The sequence below is a fragment of the Salarias fasciatus genome, chromosome 14, assembly GCF_902148845.1.
Source record: "Salarias fasciatus chromosome 14, fSalaFa1.1, whole genome shotgun sequence".
Lineage (NCBI taxonomy): Eukaryota > Metazoa > Chordata > Actinopteri > Blenniiformes > Blenniidae > Salarias > Salarias fasciatus.
Genome location: NC_043758.1, coordinates 4,880,905 through 4,900,861, shown reverse-complemented (window position 1 = coordinate 4,900,861; position 19,957 = coordinate 4,880,905). Strand labels below are relative to the sequence as shown.

Sequence of the window (19,957 nt, the reverse complement as noted above, 5' to 3'; positions counted from 1 at the left end):
TAGAAAAGTTGTGAAAATCTTTAATATCCTATTGGAAAATAAACACTCCACGCTGAGTTATGAAAAACAGTGGGAAACAACCTGGATTATCAACCCCAAACATTTTCTGGACCAGAATGGAAACTTTAAGAAGAATCCTGCTTTCATGCCATTTTCTGCAGGCAATAAAACAAGTCCTCACTGTAGGTTAGAAGTCACGTTGATTCACGTGATTATGTGTGAACTTTATTCACACTGGTGATTTGTTTGTCCTTCACAGGGAGGAGGGCCTGTGTGGGCGAGTCTCTGGCTCCTATGGAGCTTTTTATCTTCATGGTGTCAGTGGTGCATGATTTCACACTGAGCTGCTCTGAAGGTCCCGACAGCATAAACCTTGTTCCAGAGCACAGCAGCTTTGCCAAAGCGCCACAGAGGTACAATATCACCTTGACCCCACGATGAAAACAAAGATCCCACTCAGGAAGCACTGAGGATCTCTTCTGTCACACACAATATTGTCATATTGAAGCTAATTCTTACTAATATTCTCACACAGAACTGTCAGATTACGAGAAACTGCTTAAAGATTTTTGTGTTCAGGTCACGCTGTGATCGTAATTGTGAATTGCTTTGCCGTGCACAAAAAATTGGATTCATTTTAGTGCTTCCATATTCAGTGAGCAGATAATGTAATAATGAAATAATCTCAAACATTTTGAATTGCAACATTTATGAAACTGAAAATATATATGAAAGGATCTTTGTTGTCAAATGAATACAATCAATTTTGAAATATTTTTTTTTAAATAAATCCAATATAAAAGGTTTTATTGTGAGAGTAATGGTTTGAATTTAAGTACCACTTTTTCTTAATTACACAATATGATCCAAAAAAGAAACACGAGGTAGTTCTGTTGATCACCTCTGGATTTTAGGTTGACAGGTGAAGCTCATGTTGGTAACATTTCATATAAATGATTGGAACTTTTCAGTTTGTTTTTCAAATTGGTGTTTCAGTATCTCAACGTGGGAGAAAAACCTGGACTGGTCATGTCACCTCTTTCAAATATCAATCAATCAATCAATCAATCAATCAATCAATTTATTTTTGTATAGCCCAGTATCACAACAACAGTTGCCTCAGAGGGCTTCAAGGTGTTACATTGATTGGTAATAATAAAAACAGTGAATAAGCATAATGTTAATATGTCAAATTCATAATATAAATTAACGTGGGAGAAAAAAAAATACATTCACAAAATATCTGAAACTAAACCTGCACATGTCAGAACATGACCCAGGTAAACTTGTTGACTGCAGAAATCAGCATGATGCATCAATAAAATCCACTGAACAAACATTGTGAAAAAAAGGTTTCTTCATACACTCATTCAAAAATGGAAATCCAGAGAGCAGTCCAGAGATGGATGATTACCGAGGGTTTCTCTGTGCGTCTTCAGAAACTTTTTTCCCCTGCACAGGTTATCAGGAAGGTCTTGGAGGTGTGAGTTTGACCTCAGTTGACCTGGGCAGGAGTGAATCTGGTCTGAACCAGGGGAAAGGTAGATCTCCTCCGATAACACAAACACAGGTTGTGTAACACGCCGTTCATAAATCAGTTCAGCCTCTGCAGGAAACAGTTCCTGTCCCTTCAGAAAGCTGACATGGAGCTCTCTGGGACGCTGATTTTGGGGGGACTGATCGTTGTTCTGGTATGGCTGGTGGGCTTGAAGAGTCGCAGACGGTGGTCTTTACCTCCTGGACCTACAGCTCTGCCCATCGTGGGAAATCTACTGGTTCTGGACAAAAAAGCTCCCTTCAAAACTCTGCTGGAGGTGATTCAACCATCCACTTCTCTGCACATGTTGTTACACTGCACAGTATTATTTTCCTCTAAACCTTTGCTCGTCGCTGCAGTTTGTTGTTGATTTGCACTTTGAACTGAAATCCAATGTGTCAATAACGCAAGTGGTGCATTAAAACTTCTCAGATTTCTGATTAGGAGGAATAACGAGGGTTTAAAGAGTTGCTCTTCATGAGGGAACGGCTTTCCAGTTGCATCAGATTTTGAAAATTCAAACTGTTTTTTGGGGTTAAAGAGAAAGTAAATAAAAGATGAAGAAGAAGAGAGACCTGCCTCTTCATATCTGTTTTCTTTCTTAAACTTTCTTTTAATTGATTTTTCAGGGATAAACAAGAGAAAACACACATCTGAACATATAAAAATACACCCAGAACAGGTACATCCAACATGGTCATAATGGCAGGTATCAGCCTACAGGTCAAAAATAATCTACACAAAATACACAATGATTAAAGTTTTTTTTAAGTATCCATGCAAAGACTCCTGGCATTTTACCTGTTTTCAGTCTCAGTATGACTTTATCTATTTCTTCACCTGCTACATTTTCAGTCTTTATTTTGTTCTGCTCCAGTCCTATTGATGGTAAAACATCAACCTCTTATTCAGATGCTTGGGGTTGTGAGTATAAGTTTTTTTTTATCAGTTTAAAAAGTGAGTTGAATGTCTTCCAGTTCATGATCCACCTCATCAGTCTTTAATTTTATGAACAGATCTCTCTGCCTATTGTTTGCATATTCTCCATGCAAGGATTTTTTTTTATATTTAAGGCCATTTTCATATAATTTTTGTTTGATAAAATTGGTTTCAGAGATTAATATCATTATATTTTATATGTCTGATTTGCAGGAGATTCAATTCTAATGTCAAATCCTTAATTTGCTTCTTTTTTTTTTTTTTTTTTTGTTCTTAGAAGCTGACCACAATATAAGTTTGCCCCCAATTGCAGCCTTGGCCCCATCCCATAATGTACTGTGAGACACTGTCTCATTTTCATTAAACTTCTTCAATTAGTTCCTCAATGTATTTTGGCTTTGGGACTCATTCAAGAGGCTTGTATTTAATGTCCACAGTCTCTTGGGGTCTGTTACCTACATGCAGAGTCGAGTCTATGGTCAGAGATATCTCTTATCCCTATTTAACATTTTTTAACAAGTCTATCAGTTTCAAACATGAAGAAAAAAATCATTTCTTGAGTACATACAACGTGAGGGAGAGAAGGAAGTATCACACTTCTCTTCATGCATCCAGAAAGTTTGTTTCTTCAAGCAATTTTTTGTGACTAAAGCTTCAGGTTTTATGTGGGGTGTAGATCAATATTCAAGTCCCCAGCACATGCAGTATTGGCACACCTGATGCTACAGTAATTATCATGTTTCACACTTTTTTATTTAAATCTTAATTAGTTCCTGGTGGTCTATAAGCATTCAATAATGTTACTTCCTTATTTTCATGAATACCTTTAACTAACAGTTATTGCCCTTCTTTATCTGCAATTTGTGAAGAAAACTGGAAATTTATTCCGTTTGAAATTAGTATTGTTATTGTTTTTTCTTCTCAAGTGAGGAATAGTATGACTTTCTAAACCTCATTTTAAATAACTTCTCATGTTCAGTGTTAGAAAGGTATTCAAAGATGACAAGGTAGATCTATAAACCATTTCAAACATTCTTTTACTGTATGAAGCGAAACTTTACTATGATGTAAATATAAATATCACCTCACAACATGTGTGAGCAGCCAGAGAGCACGGCCGCTCGCCCAGGCAGAGGTGAGTTAGCAACGCAGCAGCCGGCCCGCTTACCTCGGATATATCCACTGTCTGCTGAACATCCACCGTAAACAGCTAAACATGGAGGATGCTGTAGGACTCAGAGGCACTCATTTTCACCCGACAGATAATGCACGTGCATTATTAAAGGGGCGTGGCTTGGTCGCTCATGAAAGCAGAGGGAGGGCGGAACCTCCAGACGTTGGATTAAAAAAAAACCTCACTCTTTCAAAACTCCAGACAGGAGCTTTAAGGAAACAGTAAAGGAGAGGTAGCCCATTGCTCGAAACAAGGATAAAAATACGTACAAGCTGATCATAACCTGATCATTATAGGGAATTCTAAAAAAATCAGCATAATTTTACATCCAAAAAGGGGAACAAGTCTGGGCTAAATCTGACACATAGTCACCCTATTTGATGTCCCAGTGGGGATGTCTTTCCTGCATGCCAGCCCAGGTAAAACATGCAACGTTTCCTGCTCTCTGACCTGCAGTGGAGTAAGATATATGGACCTGTGATGACTGTGTACATGGGACCGAATCGTGTGGTGGTCCTGGTGGGATACGACACAGTGAAGGAGGCACTGGTGGACCAGGCAGACGACTTCACTGGCAGAGGACCCCTTGCCTTCATGGTCCGAGCTTCCAGAGGATATGGTAAGGCGTGCAGGTTTGATGGAAGTACATGCATGCAGTTACCCACAATGCTCATCTGTAAAGCACATCCTGATATACAACCATATACAATTTTAGAACTTAAAATTATTTACCTGTATGTAATCTGTGAGTCAAGGATGCATAAGGCAAACAATTTAGTTTGACTAATTAAGAAGGCAACTGGACCAGTGGGCCAATATCCAGGTTCAAAGGAGGCAGGTATTCTGCAAAAGAAAAATCAATGATTAGATGGAGACGAAATGTAGAACAAATGAACTGTATTAAAGAATCAAGACATTACAACAAAAGGAAATTTAAAGGAATACGCCAAAGATTTTTGACCCACGCCCTATCCCTATCATTGACAAAGTTCGTCAAGCTCATAAATACCTTTTTTTGTGTATCTGCGTCCAGTGGCTGGTTCCCAGCTGTTAGCATCGTAGTTAGCTTAACTCAATTGTTGGAAGTCAATACGAAACAGAGCCGGACTGACGAAAGTGGACAAAATACTCCTTCCAGTGGTCCAGGGGACAGCGTATTAGCACGTGAAGTAAATCCCAATGGTTATAAAACATTTTAAAAGACGTGTTTTCTTTTCAATCCGTTAAAATAATGTTTTTATACACACAGACCTGCGCATGCACAGTGCCCTATGGAAGGATATACCGGCGCACAGCAGCAGAAGCCATAAACTCAGCTGCTGTGTGCTGGTTTATGCTTCCGCGGAGCACTATGCGGTGTATTCCTTTAACAGCCGGCATCTCTATGAAAGACAGAAAGGGGACGGTTGGTAGAGGGGAGCTCTACAGGACGGAGGCCAGCCTGGAACGGCGAACGCCGACCAGCCGCAGGAGTGCTCGGTTCAGTTCATTTTATTCATTTGTCCCTTGAAGGGTGATTTGGTTTGCAGTGAAGTCACATCCAGACACAACAACAAAAAATATATACATGATAACATGAGCAGTACAGACATTGGTGTACAGCTAGCTCCAGTACAAGAAAGCAGATCAACAAAGTGGACTTATCAAACCAAGCTGTGGTCCTGGTCGAGGAGAAGGATGGCAAATAACGGACTATTGGTCAGCAAACAAAACAGTAGCTCGTAACCAAATGCACAGGTAACACTACAGACAATTAAAAGAGAATTAACAGACTACTGGTCTGCAAATAAACAGTAGCTGCCCATTAAAAAGCACGGTTAACGTTCCAAACAAGTGAAAGACAAATAACAGACTACTGGTCAGCAAATAAACAGTCAACTGTGTAACCACATGCAGGATAACATTACAAGCAAATAAATGAGAAATGACAGACTACTGGTCAGCAAATATGTACAGTAGCTGCATAGTAAAAAGCATGGTTAACATTACCAATGAGTAAGGGGAAATGACATTGGTAAAGGTGATGGTGCAATTACCTCCTCTTCTCCTCGGCGTTTAAAGCGTGGATAGAGACAGTCAGGCATGAAAATTTATATCTGTTTTTAGTAGCTAGAGGAAAAGTTAAGGCGGAGGCCAGAACGAAGAAGCTTATACTCCTGGTACAGAGGGCGCGTTTTTATCTCTGCGAATGGACTTGGCTTTCTTAAGCAGCTGAGTGTTATAAATTTCCTCCAGGCTGCTGAACTTCAACTTGATCTCAAGATCAGAACCAAAAAATTCCGTGAGAGACTTTGTCCACATGTCAACTACCAAACTTGGCATCCAAACAAGCTGAAATCACCCTCACGAGAATTAAAATTAGTAGTAGTAGTATTAGATTTATTCGGTTAGCAAGGAAAAAAGTCAACATTATATGTGTACTATAATGGCATCATCATCATCATCATCATCATCATCATCATCATCGCCATCCACATAAGTTATCACCGTCAACATCAACATATCATCATCAAAATCATCATCAACATCATCATCCTGTGACCGAAGGGTTTAGGCTGAAGTCAAAACTTATTTTGCCTAACCCTTTTCAACCAAAACAAAATTTTCCATATTTCGTAGAAGGAGAAAAGGAAGAAAAGAAAAAAAAAAATTAAAGCCGCGCGCGGTGATGAAGGCCATCGCCATTAGTGCTTCACTCCCTCCTATTGCCGTCGACGTCTCGCGCTCGCCAAATTGACATTAACACCACACACTGAGGCCTCCAGTCTTTGCACCCCTGATGGAAATGAATTGGAATTGGTCAAAGATATTATAGACATTTTTGATCAGTGTCCTCTGTCAGAATTTCGTACAGAGTTTGAGGTGTGTATGTCAAAGTCAGGAGATTGGGGATGGGGGTAAGGGGGGAGGGGGGGTGCAGTTCAAGCAGCACAGAGTGGACTGGTGTTGCAGGAAAAGAAGGCATTTTTGAGGGCTTGTTATGGGGAGACTGAGCAACAGATCAAAAAAAGCTGGCTGAATATTGAAGGTCAATGTGTCTAGATGCAGCATGCTGAGTTTGGGCTCATTTGGTCCAAACACCGAGGAGTTCAGTTCATTTGAATAATTGGAAGCCAAGCAACATTTCCACATAGACAATGAATGGGTTTTAGAGAAGCCTCTAGAGTCAAAACCATGGAAGCTACAGGAAAGAGATGATTGACTTTTCTAATCAAGAGGCCACAAAGGAATTTTCTCTCAAATATGAAAAAGATTGGTAAAAGTAATTTTTTAAATTGCATTGTAATCTTTGCACACTCCCATCGGTGGCGCTGTAGCATCTATCACAGTCATTCATACATCAATATAATCAGCATCATGCTGTGTATAATTGATCAAAATTTCAAGAAAGTCAGACAAAGTATGTCCTTGTAAGAAATGTTCATGTATTTTTTTTGGGGGGGGGGTCTTGGCGCCCCTGCTGGCCAACGGTTATAAATGCATCAAAATGGTAATATAATTTTTTGCTTGTCTTCAGGCATATAATTTTACTGCACAGTTTGGTTACTGTGGAAGAATGTTAATGTTTTATGTCTATGGTAGGGGGCGCTATAGAGTTGAGTTGTATTAAACTTTATAATGCAGTACATGAGGACCATTATGGCACATAACTGACTGTAATCTGAGTGTTCTAGGACAATGCCTGAGCTCGTGAAGGGCTGTCGAAATAACTGAAAATGAAGGCGTTTTTCGACGGCATGCTGTGAGGAGACCAAGCGACGTGTCAAAAAAAAAAAGCTGGCTGATTATTGAAAGTCAATGTGTCTAGATGCAGTGTGCTGAGTTTGGGCTCATTTGGAAGAAAGGAACTAAGAGATTTCACATGTGCGTTTGGTATGGGTGTAGAACTCTGCTTCCTGGTTGGAGTGGCATGACCCACCTTATCTTGCCTCTGATTGGGTAACCTTACCCAACATAATCATCATATACAAACCAAAAAAATCACCGTAGACCCCCCCCCCCCCCCCCAACCCCACCACACACACACACACACACACACACACACACACATAACTTTATTCAGCCGACTTCTTCTGGACACTCGACATGATAGTAACGTGTAGCTTCACTTCGCTACATTAAAATGTAACTAAAGCTACTAGCGCCGCTACTTGTAGCGTGCTACTGCCCATCACTGGTTACATGTTTGCATTGCTATGTCTTGCTGTGTCATAAATCTTTCATGCAAACATGTATTTTCTGTTTGTTAAGACAGATAACTTACAACTTTCTATCTAATAAAGGTTTAGGGATCAGTAACGGGGAGCGCTGGAGTCAGCTGCGACGCTTCACCCTTACAACTCTGAGAGACTTCGGGATGGGACGTAAAGGGATGGAAGAGTGGATCCAGGAGGTCAGCAGTCAGCTGATCGATCGCATCCAGTCCACTAAGGGTATGTTGGGTTTGTGCAACCGATAAGGAATAAACAGCCTATTGACGATTTCACAGTATAAGTAACAGCCATTAGTTAGTACACAGTTTGACGAGCTTGGGTTAAAGTTTTTTTTAAATTCAATGAATTTCAAAAGTTGTTTCTTTTTTCAGATTGGCATGTCATTTAAGGGGTGGCACATATTTAGCACAGCAATATTTATTCTCAAGGAGTCTTCATCAAGATGATGAAGATTACAAAATATATTCCGTTTTGTTTTTGTGAGTCTTGTCTGCTTTATTTGTTGTTATCCAGCAAAGCCGTTCGATCCCACCTTCTTCCTCAGCTGCTCTGTGTCTAACGTCATCTGCTGCATGGTGTTTGGCGAACGCTTCAGCTACGATGACGACCAGTTCCTGCAGCTTCTCCAGATCACTGCAGACACCATTAAATTTGGCAGCAGCCCCTGGGGTCAGGTAACCTTGCCGGCAAGCTGAATTCTCGCGGTATTTGTTCTCACACACCACGAGAATCCATCTTGTACCGCTCGAGTCTTATGTGCTCGGGATCAGACTTTTTTCGGCCGGACCAATCACGCTCAGATTTTTTTCGGTCGGACCAATCACGCGTTGTTTAGGGCGGGACATGAAGCTTTGACGGAAGCAGGAAGCGACGGACTGCTAATAATATTAGCACGGCTAGCAAAAACAATGGATATCCCGACAGCGATTAAATCTGTTTTGGATGAATCCTCTATTGCATCTTTGAAAAATGATCAGCAAGAGGTTTTTTTCTTTGCAGCGATTGGCTGAAACCAAACATGGTTAGGCGGGTGCACTGTGTCCTTCTGTCCAATGAACGCAAAGAGTTCTACAGCAAGTCCCTCCTTTCCCAAATGGATTTGCGGAGTGAAATCCCAGATTGACATGTGAAGCAATTCCTTGCTGCACATGTCAGTATGGCTTTTGCCAGGTTAGTGGTCAGGTGGAGCCACTTTTCCTCATTACTATTTCAATAGTATATTTAATTTCCAATGCAAAAGTTATCTAAACTAAGCTCAGTGAAGTATATTTTACATGTTTAGTGGTTATTCTATTTTTAGTCCATCGATCCATCTTCTTTCAACTGCTTATCAGTTGAAGCAGGGATGCCCAAACTTCTCTTTTTCCCGCCTCACTTTTTCTAGTTCTTCTAGGAGGATCCTGAAACAATAGACATAGTCTCTCCAGCATGTCCTGGGTCTTCCCCTGGGCCTCCTCCCAGCAGGACATGCCCGGAACACCTCTCTCTCGATGTGGAGGAGTAGCAACTCGACTCTGAGCTCCCTCCTGGTGACTGAGCTCCTCACCCTATCCCTATCCCTCACACCGGACGCGTTGCATGCGTCACAGGCGTTGCTTTTACATTCAAAATCTATGATGGACGAGCTTCAATGGACCTAACGCGCGACAGGCACTTTTTGAGCGTCGCTCTTCTAGCTTTTCAAGCGTTGGCAACGCACGTCACGTGCATAAGGCATTGCAGGCGTCAACGCCTGAAGTTGGGAAAATTGAACTTTGGAAGCGTCAACGCAGAGCGTCATCCAATCACAGACGAGCACTCTGGGGAAGACGTCCCTCGTTGTGACCAACTTAAGCTCCTCCCACTCCCGCCAATGAGCTGCCACGCATCGCGAGCGCTGCAAGCGTCGTGTGTAGATTTGAACATGTGTCGAATTCCACACTTTACATGCATCAACTTTGAGGCGTCAGTGTGAAGCCTGTGAAGCTTGCAACGCATCCAGTGTGAACGCACCATAAGGGAGCGCCCAGCCATCCTACAGAGAAAGCTCATTTCAGCCGCTTGTATCCAGAAACGGGCTCTTTTGGTCATGACCCAAAGCTCATGATCATAGGTGAGAGTGAGAGGGAAGATTGAATGGTAAATCAAGAGCTTCGCCTTTCGGCTCAGCTCCCTCTTCACCACAACGGACCGATACAACGACTGCATCACTGCAGTCGCTGCACCGATTTGCCTGTCAATCTCATGCTCCATCCTTCCCCCACTCGTGAACAAGACCCCAAGATCACTTGAGCTACGGTTTCTCCACCAACTTGAAGAGGGCAGACCACCTTGTTCTGGTCAAGGACCATGGTCTTGGATTTGGACGTGCTGATCCTCATCCCCATCGCTTCACACTCAGCTTAAAACCACCCCAGTGCATGCTGTAGGTCCCGGTTCGATGGAGCCAACAGGACAACATCATCTGCAAAAAGCAGAGATGAAATCCTATGTTTACTGAACCAGGCCCCCTCCAGCCCCTGGCTGCTGCAAAGAAATTCTGTCAATTATACTTACAAACAGAACTAGTGACAAAGGGCAGCCCTGCCGGAGTCCAACAAAATTCACTGAGAACAGGTTCAACTTGCTGCCAGCAATGCGGACCAGGCTCCTGCTTCAGTTATACAGAGACCGAATGACCCTTAACAAGGGGCTCTGGACTCCATACTGCCAAAGCATCACCAAGGGTATAGAGCTGGTCCAGTGTTCCGCGACCAGGACGAAAACCACATTGTTCCTCCTGCCAATCCAGAGGCGCTGTCCCCGATCACCACATGATGTTGCAGAGACATGTCAACCAAGACAGAGCCTACACATCCAGAGACTTAAGGTATTCGGGGTAAATCTCCAAACCCAGTATCTTGCCACCGAGGAGCTTTCCAACCACCTCAGTAACTTCAGTTTGGGTGATGGATGAGTCCACCTGTGAGACATCAGTCTCTTCTTCCTCCACGGAAGACGTGGTGACGGGATTGAGGAGGGAGCTGCAGACCCCAGTTGAGGTCTGCGGCTCCCTGTATTGACTGTAAACAGTGTTGTTGGAGACCTACTTTCATCTCCTGAGGCGCTTTACAGTTCTTGAAGAGTTCTGATCGGCAGTCCTCCATGGCCTCTGCGAACTCCTCACAGACCCGACAGCAGCTCTTACTTCTGGTGTCCAACACCGGGTTAGGAGATTGCCGCCACCACAGGCACCGGAGACACTGTGACCACAGCTCCAAGTAGCTGCTTCAACAATGGAGGTGGAGAACAAAGACTCAATGGCCCAGTTTACATGGGTGTTTTTTCAATCCGATTGTAAACAATCGGATTAAACGCGAGTGTATTCATGTACGGCATACAAAGCAAGCCATGATGAATCCTCGTTTACAAGGACGCCATTTATAAGGGACACGGAGCGGATTGTTGATCGGTGAAGATCGTACAATCGGCTCCAAATTACAATCTGCTCCGAGTGAAGCGGATCCACTCGGTCGTTCACGTGACACATTTTATAATTCGCTCCACGTATAATCAGCTTATGCGTGGTCCATGTAAATGTGCCCAATGTCCCCAGCCTCCCTCGGGACATGAGAGAAGCTCTCCCGGAGGAGGGAGTTGAAAACCCTGCTGACAGAGGCTTCCACCAGACATTCCTAAAAGACCCTCACAACGCATTTGGGCCTTCCAAATCTGTTCAGTTCCCTCCTCCGCTAGTTGATCCAACTCACGACCAGGTGGTGATCGGTCGACAGCTCTGCTCCTCTCTTCACCCGCGTGTCCAAGACACGTGGCCTTATGCTGCGTTCACACCGGACGCGTCGTGGGCTTTTTCGAAGCTTGAGACACCTCGAAGCTGACACTTGTGAAGCTTCAAGCACGACGCTTGATACCAGGTGGTCTCAAAGCTCACGACGCTCGCGACACTCTTGACGCTCATCAGTTTATTGGCACGCGGGAGGCTGTGATTTCTGTTTCCAGCTATGGTGGATCGCATTGAGAGAGTGGCTTGGCTTTATTTGTTAAAGGGGCTGTATCATGCAAAATTCACTTTTTGTAAGTTTTAACCTTGTTATATAGTTATGTTCTCACCAAAAACACCCCCAAAGCGTTTTTTTCCTTCGTGCCTGCGTGTTTGAGCTTTCCTCGCGTTTCTGCTGCTCAGAGAGGCAGCCCCTCCCACACCCGTGAAAACGCTCTGTTTTCCCACGTTCACATCACACGGTGAAAATGGCTCCCCTGAGCCGCCCTCCCACAGGTCCTCGATAATCGGCGTTGCTGCTTTTTGTAACTCCGATTACGGAGATAAACTTTGACCATCGTCTGAAAGCAACAGTCAAGCAAGAGCAAGAGTCTGAAGGGTCTGAAGGGTCTGCTCTTGGTGAGTTTCTCACAGGAAAAGACGTTTTCGCGTTTTCTTTGCGTGTAGAGAAGCTAGCGCTAAAGAGCTAAAGCTAGCCAGTGTATTTGTTTTGAAGCGCTGATTGGCTGAAGTACGCTGTGAAACAGAGCGTTTTCTCTTCCAGGTTTCAGAATTAGCCCCCGAAAACCAGGAAAGTCGGGCACATGGGCGTCATTTCTGGGTTCATCCCATTATACAGAGGCGTTCTGAATTTGGGGAGTTTCACCATTTGCCCCAGGAGCTGCGTGAGGCTGAGGGTCGCTTCCAGGGCTACTTTCGTCTCTCCCGTGCCCAGTTTGATGACCTGCTGGCCCGCATCGGTGCTCGTGAAACGTAGTGACGTAGCACCGGAGGGATCGTCTCTGATTGGTTGACGCCCAGCGGCAGTGCGTCAAAAGTTCAGTTTTCCGAACTCTCAAAAAGCAGCGCTCACAAAGCTCCTGACGCCAGGAACGCGCGTCGTGGGCATTAGAAGCTTGAAAAGCTTGAAAAGTCGACGCTCCTGGCGCTCCTGAAGCGCCGCCCCACCCCCCGCCGCTCCACGACCACCATAGACTTTGCTTAGAAAAGCGCCGTCCACGAAGCTTGCGACGCGTCCGGGGTGATAACATGACAACAAAGTTGATCACCAACTTATGGGGTGTCCTGATCTCGGTGGCTGTGCATCCCAGTCACCCCTCTTCAGGTCTGACTGCCACTTCCCATGTGGGTGTGGAAGTCCCCCAGTAGAAAAATGGAGTCCCCAGTTGGAGCACTGTCCACCACCCCTCCCAGGGACTCCAAGGCTGTGTCCTCTACACTGCTGTTTGGCCCGTAAGCCAAAACAACAGTGAGACACTTATCCCCAATCCAAAGGCGCAGCCGCGACCCTCTTGTTCACTGGGGTGAACTCCAACACATTGGGAAAACACTTAATTTCCAATACAAAAGTCACCGAAACAAAGCTCATTGAAATATAGTTTACATATTTACTGGTTATTATAATTTTAATTTGAGGTATTTTGTAATTTTCTTACACTAATTTTATTTTTTAAAAAATCCCAATAATAGCGGTTTTCATTCACATATTATGTGCATGTAAGGAATACAGTTTTTTCTATTATTCTGATGAATCATCGACCACTGTTTTGACCTGTTCATTGCCTTCTGCTCAGCTCCTTGTGAGATGCAACTGATTTCACTTTTGTTTCCAGCTGTACAACGTCTTCCCTGGACTGATGGAGTGGCTGCCGGGTCGACACCACAAAGTATTTGCTGATATTGAAAAGACGAGAAGCTTCATCACAAAAAAGATTCAGGCTCACCGGGAGACGCTGGACCCCAGTTCACCCAGAGATTACATCGACTGCTTCTTCAACAGAATCAACCAGGTGAGGTCTCAGCAACTTTGCCATGATTACTGATGCACAAAGTTCTTTTTGTGGCATTCACTACAGTTTTAAAATCTTTGCAGAGAGCTAGAATCATATTCTTACCCTCAACATACTGGTTTTTATAACATGGAAGAACATTTTGCAAATGACTGTCTCAACAGTGTATTTATAAAGAAAATTCAGACACAAAGCTTTTTAATCTGTTTTACAATACATACTATTAAGCAATAAAAAGCCAGTAACAACAGCATTAAAAGGGGAATAAACAACGTAGTTGTGTCAATCAATTATAAAACATAAATTAATCACAGATCCAACTGCGGCTAATCATAATTAATTGGTGAATTTGAAATTAGCACACAAAATTACCAATTAAATGCACAAACATGATTTATGCTGAATCTTTTATTTTAGTGGAGCATGTATTTTAATTGTAAACAGTTTCACATTGAAAGACACTCACAAACGAGAAACAGGTGTCATGATGAAGAGATCATAAAATTCATTTTACTCTGGTTGATCAGATTCAGTCTGCCACTCATTGCTGCAGCAGCTGTCATCCTGCAGGGTGTTTTGTTTTGTTTTATTTAGTAAAACAACTCTTATTTTTTTCTTTCAGGAGAAGGACAATCCCACAACTGAGTTCCATGAAGATAACCTGGTGTCCACGGTGTTGGATCTGTTCCTGGCAGGAACTGAGACCACCAGCTCCACCATCAGATATGCACTGAGCGTCATGGTCAAATACCCCAAAATACAAGGTAAGTCACAATCCTGAACAATGTCATCACACGGTGAAAGACATGTATGATCATCAGTGGTTTTCAGGGAGAAAATCTCTGGTTTGAGTCAGTGCTTCAGTGTTTGCATGTGATGATAAACACTGTGTTGATGCCCGTACAGAGGCGATGCAGCAGGAGATCGACACTGTGCTTGGACAGAAGCATTCCCCTCGAATGGAGGACAGGAAGTCCCTCCCCTTTACAGACGCGGTCCTCCATGAAATTCAGCGTTTTATGGACATTGCCCCCATGGGAATCCCTCACTATGCTCTCAGTGACATCTCCTTTAGGGGTTACACCATTCCCAAGGTATTCAGCTTCCTTGAGTTATGATTTATGATTAAATATGATTTATTTTGATTCAGCAGACTGCAGCGGTCTGCTTCCCCTCACAGGACACTATAATCCTTCCCCTGCTGCACTCTGTGCTGAAAGAGGAGAACCGGTGGGCCACGCCTTGGTCTTTCAACCCGCAGCACTTCTTGGACCAGAATGGCAACTTCAAGAAAAACCCTGCGTTCCTTCCATTCTCTGCCGGTAAATAAGCACATTTTCTTCTTCACACACTGCAGACGAACACAGCTGAAGGAGCTGGACGAGGACGTGGGTTTGGGATTTATCAGTTCAAGATGTAAATAAGTTGGACTGGGCTAAACAGGTCTGTTGTGGTGTCCCAGGAAAGAGGGCTTGTGTTGGAGAGTCTCTGGCCCGCATGGAGTTCTTCCTCTTCATGGTGTCACTGCTGCAGACGTTCACCTTCTCGTCTCCTGGAGGACCTGACAGCATCGACCTCAACCCCGAGTACAGCAGCTTCACCAACGTGCCTCGCAGATACCTGATCACAGCAACGCCCCGATGAGAGTGAAACTTCAAATGTGCTGAAATGCAAATTATATCTTAATTCTTTTTTTAATAACAAATAGAATACCACAGTTTCATTTCATTGACTTTATGGTTCGTAATTTTACATCAAAAAGAGTACTCAGGGGAATTCCATAACACTCTGACTGGATTTAAATTTACATAATGTATATTCTACACCTTTATTGACCAAACAACTTACATTTCGTAATTCATATTTCCGTGTTTTTGACTTGATGAATGTGTTACCCTAGTAAATCTCTTGTATGTAGGGATTCCAACATCATGAGTAGTGTGTAGATAAAACTCACTTCTGTCTGCTTTCTGGTGGATTTGGAATGTTCTCGGTTTATTTCTGTCAATGATCTTTGAACTGAGGTTATGAGAAGCACACATGGCAGATCACTGGAAATATGAAGGGTTTTTTTTTTTTTGTTTATCTGAGTTTGTTTACACCTTTAGGAGAATCTCCTCTGCTCAATAAAAAAATGTATCTAGTAATTCTCTGGAATTACATCTGGAAATGCAGAGCAGACACATCAAGTTACAACAAGAGCAAAACTGCCACAAATATTTAAACTGCAGTTGATGAAAAGGTAACTGAACAACCACAGGATTTTGTATCATAAATACAGATCATGCCTATTAAAGTTTTCCTTTCATAAACTGTGTCTAGTAATTTTTGTGTTTCGTAATTGAAAGAATGACTGATGATCTATAATTCTTTACAGTCATTTTTACATGCCTTCCACAAAAACAGGATCATGGCTCAAAACATTAGAAGATGTAGAGAAATTAACGAACAGAATTCTTTCCATGAGTGACAGTCTGTCCTTCTGAACTTAAGATTTTAATCTTAAGTTCTATTATCATCAGATTTTCAATCCTCTGCCATCAACCACTTTTTGTCTGATAAAATGTTCTTGTGCAAGAATGTATGCATCAAACAATAAAACATTAAAAAAAAAAAAAAGATAAACTCAATCAATTCACTGACAAAGCAGAAACACGTCCCACATGTCCGTGTCCACGCCAGGCTCACACTGGCTCCAGTCCGGCTGCAGTCCATCTCCAGTATGGAATTACTGCAGCACTGTCACTCACACCGCGTCAGGTACCACTACCGGCCGCTCGAGGAGGTTGCCAGATCCGTCGCTCTCTCCCCCAAACAATATGAAACCCATTTAACTCAATCGAAAGCAGCTTAAACCGACATATCGGTTGAAAATGCACGTTAAAACTGTAAAGGCCATATTTGTATAATTAAAAAACACGTCACAAACACATAACCATTTCATCAACCCACCTGACATGTTAAAAAAGAAACCTGATTTGGCAGAAACCCGCCCAATCTGGCAAGACAGAGCCTCTCCGGGCATAGAGCTGTTTTGTGCAATTTTGGTGTCGTTTGACTTACCTGCAGTGATAAAGTACAAAACCTTTCATTCTTCTAATGTGTATAATGACTAGATCACGTTGTTTGTTCTGTATTCTGTCAGAAAAAAATAGAATATTAAGGCAAAAACACGACACAGATTTTATTTTGAAATCACTTATTCTGGAACACGTATCGCATTTTCTTCCGGCACCTGCCTTGCTTCTGTCTGGATTGACGCAGTAGGGCTCCGGCGTCTGGAAAAATAGGATGCTAGCTAGCGGAAAGTTTCCAGAGCTCCGCACGGGCTCCGTAGCCGGACTGCAGCCGGACCATAGCCGGAAGGGGTGCCACAGGGCTGCCTCACCAGAAAGACTGTGGAAGTGCAGGACCAGCTCATCACCAGAATAGTTTTCAGCTGCGTTTCCTTCATCGCCAATCGGCGTCCTGACGTTTAGCCGGTGCTGGGTCGTAGAACCTTCTGCAGTCAGATGTGCATTTGTACGTTCTCAGCTGATTGCTCTGTCGTTAATTCTGAACTTTCTACTCCTAGTCAGCCGACCCATACTGCCTTCTTCTGTCTCAATCTGAAGTTCTCTGCATTCACTTTGATGTTCTTCTGTCTGCTGTGTTTTTTATTATGCAAATAAGGATTCTATTTCATCCCTCCTGACCGCCAGAGGCACTGAATGATCATTCTTGTGTATGCACATGTCGAGGATAAATAACAACAATGTCACCTGGTGACCTCCGGTGACCTACGTGAGTCTATAAAGTCACGTCACACCAGAAACTCAGTCCCTTTTGTTTTTCTCGCACATGGTTGACTACTTTGCTGCTTGGAGTGTTTTTTGGGACCCACGGCTGCTGTTGCGACTCACTGCTGTTGGCCCATGACCGAGCTGTGTGCGGTCGGTGGTGCGAGTACGGCTCGCCCTCCGGGGCTGCGTGAGCTGCCTGTGGCGGCGTGGTGCGTCCTGTCTCAGCGTTGGTGAGTCTTTCCTACTGCCGTTTATGGTTTGGAAGCTGATTGTGTTTATCTGTTGCCATTTTCAGCATGACTTTCTGTTTTGCTCCAGCTGTTTTCGACTTGTTGTCTGTGATAGTTGGTTTATTGCCGTGTCCAGCTCCTTCTTTTGATTTTCTTCCCTTTTGGGTCTCCCCAAGTAGCGTGTTCGCTCGTGTGGCTGTTTTTGCTGGTTAATTTTGCGGTCATAGTGGCGGCTATGCCCGGTCTGACCTCCGGTTTGAGCTTACTATGATTGATTCTCCCGGTTTCTGGGACTGTTTGTTTCCCTGCAGGCCTTTGCTTTTGTGGCAACGATGGGATGGATAATTTAATGAAGATATATTAATGAACCCGACAACGCCACCCTGGGAATTTCACCCAGGGAGTTATTCAAAGTACAAAGGCACTCTGGTTCGTTGCCCAGAAGAACGGCTTGAGACGTGGTTGCACTGATAAAAAAAAAAATACAAATTTTATTAACAAACTGGTTTAAAATAACATTCACACCATAAAACTCAGGGGGGAAGGGAAAGGGAAAATTTACCCCGGCTGAGGCCTAGTGGGTGGGCCCGGGTTTGAGAGGTGGAGGGACCATCCAAAAGAAAAATAAATCAATCGAAATCACCCAACCCGTGGCACACACACAAAAAAAAACCACTCCCACCACCAGGAATACGCAAAGAGAATGGAGGGACGCCACCACCGGGTCACCAGCACCGCCACCACCAGCCTCCAGCCACTGCAAAAGGGGAAGGGAATAAAACAGTGGGGTTGCAATTGAAAGAAATGAAAATTAACCAAAGATACACATAACACAACCCACACGTTCACACACTCATGGGGGCAGAGAACCCTGGTTTAAGACTGTGCCCCGGCCTGCACAAGGTACGGGGGATTTGGCTCCGTCGTAGCTGCTGCGCCGTCGTCGGATCTCCTCAGCGGCACAGGCAGACGTCGTTATGCAGGTTGGGGGTATCAGAAACAAGGACTTGTGACAAAGCAGCTCAACCCCAGCAGCTGGAGACAATCAGCTGGAGACAAAGCAGCAGCAGCTCTACCAGCTGATCACAGTAGCACCTGCATCAATGGAATAACACTATTAAAACAGCGAGACTAATTCATGCCGATGAGCTGCAACTATACACATGCATACCTGAGATTTCAGCAGATGCACACGCGCACACTCAGAAGAGGGAGGGAGAGAGGACTCCAGCCACCAATGCTTCACCTGTGACCACACTAGCATCAGCCACCTGTGGTAGCATTTACTACACTGTGAAGAGAGGACACCTACCAAAGCTGAACAATACAGCGAAGCCTCAAGACGGAGCACCGAACTGCACACAAACAGTTGCCTGCAAACAAGCACCCATGCTGTAAGCACAATGACGGAAATAAAGCAGCCAGCAAGCTGAAGCAGTGTGCAGCCGTACCTCTCAGTCAGGCAGCCTCTGACCTGGATGTGACATGCCAAGACTAGCAGAAGTGCAAAAGGATGATTGCTGGGAGGAGGGCTACTTTTATACTGGGCCACCTTACCAGGTGGCCAATCAGCAGCACCCTGCACCAGAGCACACACCTCTCTGCTGCTGCATCAGGTGGCCAATCAGCAGCTCCCTGCACAGGGCACACACACCTCTACTGCTACACATTTTAATGTCCCGGGAGTTAGGTCACCTTCTGTCTATCTTGCTACAGACTCGTAGGCAGGTCTGGGTGGCGCAGTCCCCCCTGACGGAGTCTTGCAGGAGAACCCTGCGAAGTCTGCCTGTCCCCCTGGGTGAGCTTTTTGGCTCTGATGTACTCGAGGCTCTACAGCGTACGGCACAGGCCACCCAAACGCGGCAGCAGCTGGTTGGTCTTCGCTGGCGGGCTCCTCCATGCATTAGCTTGCCGGGGCCTAGCTCCAGGGTTTTCACCCCTTCCTCTGACCCTTTTGCTATTCCTCAGCTTCCCGTTTCGAGGTCGGTTAGGTTGTGGAGCGATCGACCGGGAGCCCCGGCTTCTCGTTCGCCTCAACCGGGGCAGAGGGAGCGGCAGCCCCCCAGGTCCTGTAAGGTCCATGGGGGTCATCCATGAGTCTGGGGGGCCGGAGGCGGGTTGTTTTACCCCGGAGCAGCTTCGGTACTGGGCTGCCAACACCCGAAATCGTTGGGTGTTGCACACGATTTCTGGGGGTTACAGGCTGCAGTTCCGCCACCGGCCTCCTGTTTTGGGCCAGGTCCAGGTCACTCACATTCCGGACCCGGCAGGGTCTCGGGCACTACAACAGGAAATTGTGACCTTGCTGGACA

General features: G+C 44.4%; 1 protein-coding gene across 1 annotated transcript; it reads left to right on the top strand.

Moving 5' to 3' along the window:
• The first annotated feature begins 1,643 nt into the window (after positions 1–1,643).
• On the top strand, positions 1,644–15,292 carry LOC115400166 (cytochrome P450 2G1-like). The gene is made up of 9 exons (XM_030107861.1): positions 1,644–1,814; positions 4,107–4,269; positions 7,934–8,083; positions 8,378–8,538; positions 13,457–13,633; positions 14,256–14,397; positions 14,540–14,727; positions 14,814–14,955; positions 15,096–15,292. Exons 1-9 carry the CDS (start codon positions 1,644–1,646, stop codon positions 15,275–15,277), a joined length of 1,476 nt encoding a protein of 491 aa, XP_029963721.1. The 3' UTR covers positions 15,278–15,292.
• The last annotated feature ends 4,665 nt before the right edge of the window (positions 15,293–19,957 follow it).